The 6819-nt window shown below is 40.4% G+C and overlaps 1 protein-coding gene across 1 annotated transcript; it reads left to right on the top strand.

Moving 5' to 3' along the window:
• The first annotated feature begins 4242 nt into the window (after positions 1-4242).
• Positions 4243-4812, top strand: Ifna16 (interferon alpha 16). The gene has a single exon (NM_206867.1). The coding sequence runs from the start codon at positions 4243-4245 to the stop codon at positions 4810-4812; it is 570 nt and encodes a 189-aa protein (NP_996750.1).
• The last annotated feature ends 2007 nt before the right edge of the window (positions 4813-6819 follow it).

The raw sequence follows: 6819 nt of genomic DNA, 5'->3' as shown, positions 1-6819 counted from the left end.
ATGTGTGCAGACACAGCTTTCTCTCTGATAGACTCCCAGTACCGCCCTGCTGTCCCAGACCCCATCTTTCAGTGTCACTGTCCTTGTCTCCCCCTCCCTGATGCAGAAAGCCCCATCGTGTGCTCCTCATTCTCTCCGCATTTCCCAGCTCTGCTCACTGTACAGCTGCTGTCTATTACATCTTGATTCCTGACTGGAGGTTTTTTTTTCTTTCTGAAAACACATGACCACAGTCGAAACCAGAATGAACGAGTTCATGGCTTCAGTGAAATCCTCATGTATAAGAATTTCCTCTTAATTTTAGACCTTAGACAATGATATTCTAGACACTTAATGCTTTCTGTTTCAACAAAAAGGAAGAAAAACAAAAAACGCAAAGAAAGAAAAAGAAAGGAAAGAAGGAAGGAAGAAAGAGGAAGGGTGAAAGGAAGGAAAAAAGAAGAAAGGAAGAAAAGAGAGAAAGGAAAAGGAAACCGAATATTCAATTATGAGACAGTTTTAGAGAAGAAGTGCTCCACCTACTGGCTTGGGCTGCAAAGAACAAACCTAATCCAACTCTGGCAAGTTCTTTACAGAGTTCCCTGGCAGAGTTTCCTACACACTAAAACACACTTTTCCCCAGGTGAACGACTTCAGGAAGAGTTCGTTCCCTTCAAATTCATCTTCGGAAGGGAAACCTTCTCGGTTCCCCAGGCCGTGTCTTTTGAATAATGCACAGATAAGTATGTATCGAAAGGTCTTTTGTGCCCTTTACCTCTAGCCTCCTATAACAAAGTGATCTCAAGAATGAGGAGTCTGTGTGCAGTCAAGTAGTAGGGATTCGCAGACAAACTCACACCCTTTTGATCAGTAGGAAAAGCATTGTGAAACTGAGACAACCAACCACAGGGCAGGAATTCTGTAAGATGGCATGTGAACCCATGGAAGAAACTCTTCACCTGCAGCTCTGCCTGCTGAGGCCAGCAGGGTGAGTTCAGTCAATGCACTGATTTATGATGTCTTTGATCTGTGACCTCAGTAGTTCAGGTAACCTACTCCACAATGTCACATGCACATAGTGCAATGTGAATCTGTGACCAGGCCGTGGTCACTCTAAATTGAAGCAGAATAGTTAGTTCATATGTCTATTGGGGCAAAGTCTGTGATTTACAGACACATGGCTCAGCATATCAGGGACTCTTGACCCTCAGAGTTTTTGAGTTTTGAAGGACACTGGAACAGATGAATGAAATGTGTATCTGTGTGTAGGACTACCAAGGATATGCTAGAACTTCATCAACTCCTCTTAAGACTAATCTGTCAATTAAAACAATTCATCCTTGAGTTTTTTTCCCCCCTGACTCTGTGGTCAGGAGATAAATGTTTCTGTCTCTTTGGGTGATGAGCATGCTTATATGAGTGTTGTCATGTCTGATTCTTCAGTGGGAGCAGAGACATAGTTTAAAACATTATATGTAATAGGGACACATAGTGGTGATCAGTGTATTTGCAGAAAATCAAGTGATATCAAGGTGAGCTGCAGATCTGGTAATTGAAGCACACTGTGTTGGGGATTGTAATTATTGGATAAATGACTGTTGCTGTGACTTCTAAACATGTTTCAGACATGAATACCTGTATTGTTATTTGTTTGTTATTTTATGTAACTTTCATCATGCTCATATCATAAAAATGTTATGAAATAGCTCCACATATAAACCTGCTCAGAAAATATGTGATGTTGTATTGACTTTTACCTCATCTTTATTAATTTAATACCTCATCTTTAATAAATAAACTGTAGGAATAAAGACAGAGAAATTGAAGGACTGAGACAGGAGAATGCAGTAGGTGAGAAACTACTGGACTATAACATTCCTGCTCCCATAAGCAGACTTGATTCAATGCACACTCAGTTCATACAAAAAGGACCTTAGAATCGATGAGCATCACACAGCATGAAGACACATCTGTCTACAGTAACACGGTGTACGCTGGAGACTGCCAAGTTTGTCAAGTTTCAGGATTGAGAGTGTGAACATGGCCATATCCAGGTCTCTGTGTCTGCTATTGCTGAGCTGCAGTGACCAGTACCCACTGATGTAGAGCAGGACAGAGAAACATCTTAACTAAAGGAGGAAGTCCACCCAATGATCTGGCCAACATCCCAGCTAGATCAGTGAGCTTCAAGACCAGTGTGAGGCACTGTGAGGAAGGCATCAGGAAGAGAGCAATAGAGCATACCTGACACCCATCTCTGTCTTCCATACACACATGCACATGCACAGGTCAGCAGAGCTAAAACTCTTTGCACTTGCCGATATGGTGAAACCTATTCACCATATTCTCCTTTATCAGATTATGTGTATCAAGTTATACATCAAGGTCCTTGATGCTATGCAGTTCAGCATTTTACAGGATAATATGAATCTATTAATTATTCTTTTAGAGGCAAGCATCTAATTAGATCACCACCACTCATTGAAGATGGTCTCCTATTTTCTGTGTGTACATTTGTATTCTTACTTAAAAATGAAATTTCAGTAAGTGTAAAGAATTATGGCTGGGTCTTCTATTGGATTTCATAGATCAATCATGTGTTTATATTCCCAAATTAAGGTCTTTTCATCATTGTATGTCTGTAATACATTTTGAGTTCAAGGCTGGTGACACCTGTACCACTTCTTTTATTTTTCAGTATTGCTGTAGACCTTGTGCTCACTTTATGTATAATAAATAGTTAATTTTAATTAACTGCAACATATAGTTGTTACATGTCTTAGATTGTAAAATCCCTATTGTATACACATGCTGTGTGTTCACATTTGCATGTGCATACAGTGGTGCCAGATGTCAATCAATGTCAGGTTTTCCTTCATTTTCTGTGACTGGATCTTTCAGTTAAGCAAGGGCTCACCATTTCTGTCAGCCTGACTGGCCAGTGGGCTTGTGCTAGCTATTCTTGGATGTCAACTTGACTAAATGTTGAATTAACTGAAAGCCCAAAAGTTAGGGGCACATCTGTGACCTAGTTTTGCTCAACTCAGAGTGGGAAAATCCACTCTAATCAGGATCTCTAAAATGGGAAGACACAGCTTTAATTCGGATCTTTGAGGTGAGAAGACTCACCTGTGCTATGAGCCAGGCCTTCTGCTGGAAGCCTATGTAAGTCCATGAAGGAAAGATGCTTTTGCTGTTTGCCTGTGGGCTTTCCCCTTGCCAGCAATCCATTCCTTCACTGGCACTAGAGCCTAATGGTATTGGAATCTGGCACATAGTGAGTGCCAGCTAAGAAATCCACCCTAGTGAACAATTACTGGATTCTTTGAACTTATGCTCATAGGCAGACATTTTCTGAATTGGCTGGATCACATCCTTAAGCTATTCTAACACCAGGCATACACATATACATGTGAGTGTATATTTTACAAACACACACACAGATATATATATATATATATATATATATATATATATATATATATACATACATACACACACACACACACACACACACACACACACACACACATACACAGAGAGACAGAGCGAGCGCGTGCACATGCACAGCCTGCAGTGCTGTGAATGTTGTGATGAGGGCTCCTATGCATGCATTGGTTCCCTACTGCAGTCATGTGTTCTAGGAATCACACTTTTTGGACCCTGCATCCTCTTGATGGCACTAAGGTATCAGATAAATAGCAGTGATTATTAAATTAAGCCTTATATAAATTTATATTACATTTAATGAAGGTAAATTGAAGAACCCTATTTTAGGGCTTTAAACACTTTAAAGTAAAATTGAGAGAATTTTCAGACCTATCTTATATTATGATTTAAATACTTTGTAAGCAATATAAATAAAACAAAAATTAAATGTAAAATAAATTTAGTTAACATTTATAGATTTTTTTACAGGAAAATTTGATTTACAATAAATATGTAAATTTCAAAGACAGTTTATTGGTTCTATAACAGTTAATGAAAATTAAAATTAGGAAAAGAAAAAGTGTAGAACAGCTTTTGGTGGGGAGCAGTGAAAGAGGAAACAATAATGAAAACTACAACGGTTGAGAAAAATCTCTAGACACAAGTAGAGAATAAGTTAAAGTGAAAGGACAATTGGAAAGTTAGAGGAGGGCATTCAGAAAGTAAAAACTAGTGTTTGCCCTATTTAAGACACAGGATGGTCTTCAGAAGACCTAGAGGGGAAGGAGCAGGACTAAACAGCCCAGAAGACCAGAAGCATTGGCAACATTCACCATGGCTAGGCTCTGTGCTTTCCTGATGGTTCTGGCTGTGATGAGCTACTGGTCAACCTGCTCTCTAGGATGTGACCTGCCTCAGACTCATAAACTCAGGAACAAGAGAGCCTTGACACTCTTGATACAAATGAGGAGACTCTCCCCTCTCTCCTGCCTGAAGGACAGGAAGGACTTTGGATTCCCCCAGGAGAAGGTGGATACCCTGAAGATCCAGAAAGAGAAAGCCATCCCTGTCCTAAGTGAGGTGACCCAGCAGATCCTGAACATCTTCACATCAAAGGATTCATCTGCTGCTTGGGATGCAACCCTCCTAGATACATTTTGTAATGACCTCTACCAGCAGCTCAATGACCTGCAAGCCTGTCTAGTGCAGCAGGTGAGGTTGCAGGAACCTCCTCTGACCCAGGAAGTCTCCCTGCTGGCTGTGAGGAAATACTTCCACAGGATCACTGTGTACCTGAGAGAGAAGAAACACAGCCCCTGTGCCTGGGAGGTGGTCAGAGCAGAAGTCTGGAGAGCCCTGTCTTCCTCTGCCAATGTGCTGGGAAGACTGAGAGAAGAGAAATGAGTCCTGAGCCAAAGTGTAGAGGACTCTTCCAGACTAGAACACTGTACCTCTCTGCTCATATCTCTGTCATCTCAAAACTGTCATTCATTTTGGCAGGAATTCAAACAATTTGCCTTAATATTTCTGTAAAGGCACTTGTTCCTTCCATTTGGTTGTATGTATGTATGTATGTATGTATGTATGCATGTATGTATTTATTTATGTGTTTATTTATTCACTTATTTAACTATTTATGCGATGTAACATATATTGCAGCATAACTTGTTAGTTATGCTTTTCCATAAATTATTACTAAATATAACTTGTTTTGTTTTCTCATTATTAAATTGTTTAAAAAGTTTCATTCTTTACACTGGTATTTTTTAAGAAAGATTTATTTATTATATGTAAGTACAATGTAGCTATCTTCAGACACACCAGAAGAGGGCATCAGATCTCATTACAGATGGTCGTGAGCCACCATGTGGTTGCTAGGTTTTGAACTCAGGACCTTCAGAAGAGCAGTTGGCGCTCTTAACCACTGAGCTTTTCAGTAAAGAAGTTATATACATAGTCAATTTGCCAAGTATGGTAAATGCATGTGACATTGCATCGTTTTCAGAAAATTAGATAGATTTGTCTCTTGCTTCTCATTCATTCATGGTTGATTCCAAAGTCTTTCCTTTTTCCTGTGTATCATATACTTTTGAATGTAAATACAGCATTCTGTGCAGGGATAAGGCATAATATAACCCCTGTCAAGCTATATAAAGGGACTTGTAAGTATAAAAGACCCTCCACAATCAAGTTCTCAGCACAAAGGTGATTTATTTGACCTGGAAGACAAAGGGCCAAGAGTAAGAGAAAAAGGCAGGTTATAGAGGACTAGAAAGAAGGGGAAGGGAACAAGGCAGAAATACTTGTCCTAGGGGTGGAGAGACAAAAACCTGCCTCTGGATAGAGAGGAGACAAACAGGGCCCTAAGACAAATGGAAGTTTATAAAAGTAAAAGGGAAAAAAAAAACATGTTAGGACAAGGTGTTTAATATTGTACAGCTTAATTGAGGCAACCACAGGGGCTTTTGTTTGCTGGTTTTCTGCTTTAATAGCTGGACCTTGGTAGTCATGCTTAGGTGAATGAAGTAGACAGATAAGGGAATAGCCCTTGATGGCAAGCATTACAATTCTCATCTAATGACTTATAGCAAAGCAGAGGGATTGGAGGAGAAGGGCAAGGTTTGCCAGAGCCCTGTTGGCCATGCTCAGACTGACTAGATTCCCTTCATTGTGACTTAGTGCACTTTGAAAAGGATTCCACAGACTTTAGCAGCTTCCACGTTCCCTGACTCTGTCTACTCTCAACTCCTAGGAGTGTCTGAATGATTAGAAGATCAAATATCAGTGAAGTCATATGCATAGTATGAAAATGCAGCACACTGTAATAACTATCCTGCCTACGCAGTGACACATGACATATATCCTGAGAAGAAATCTGGAAGCAAACCAACTCATAAAAGCCTCAAGAAATATTCTTTAGATCAAACCTAAGAAAGGATTTTTTTTTTTTTTTTTTTTTTTTTAATTAGGTATTTAGCTCATTTACATTTCCAATGCTATACCAAAAGTCCCCCTTACCCACCCACCCCCACTCCCCTACCCACCCACTCCCCCCCTTTGGCCCTGGCGTTCCCCTGTACCGGGGCACACAAAGTCTGCGTGTCCAATGGGCCTCTCTTTCCAGTGTTGGCCGACTAGGCCATCTTTTGATACATATGCAGCTAGAGTCAAGAGCTCCGGGGTACTGGTTAGTTCATAATGTTGTTCCACCTATAGGGTTGCAGATCCCTTTAGCTCCTTGGGTACTTTCTCTAGCTCCTCCATTGGGAGCCCTGTGATCCATCCATTAGCTGACTGTGAGCATCCACTTCTGTGTTTGCTAGGCCCCGGCATAGTCTCACAAGAGACAGCTACATCTGGGTCCTTTCAGTAAAATCTTGCTAGTGTATGCAATGGTGTCAGCATTTGGAA

The sequence above is a fragment of the Mus musculus genome, chromosome 4, assembly GCF_000001635.26.
Source record: "Mus musculus strain C57BL/6J chromosome 4, GRCm38.p6 C57BL/6J".
In the NCBI taxonomy this organism is placed as follows: domain Eukaryota; kingdom Metazoa; phylum Chordata; class Mammalia; order Rodentia; family Muridae; genus Mus; species Mus musculus.
The sequence above is the reverse complement of the archived record's forward strand: the minus strand, read 5'-3'. Positions and strand labels throughout refer to the sequence as shown.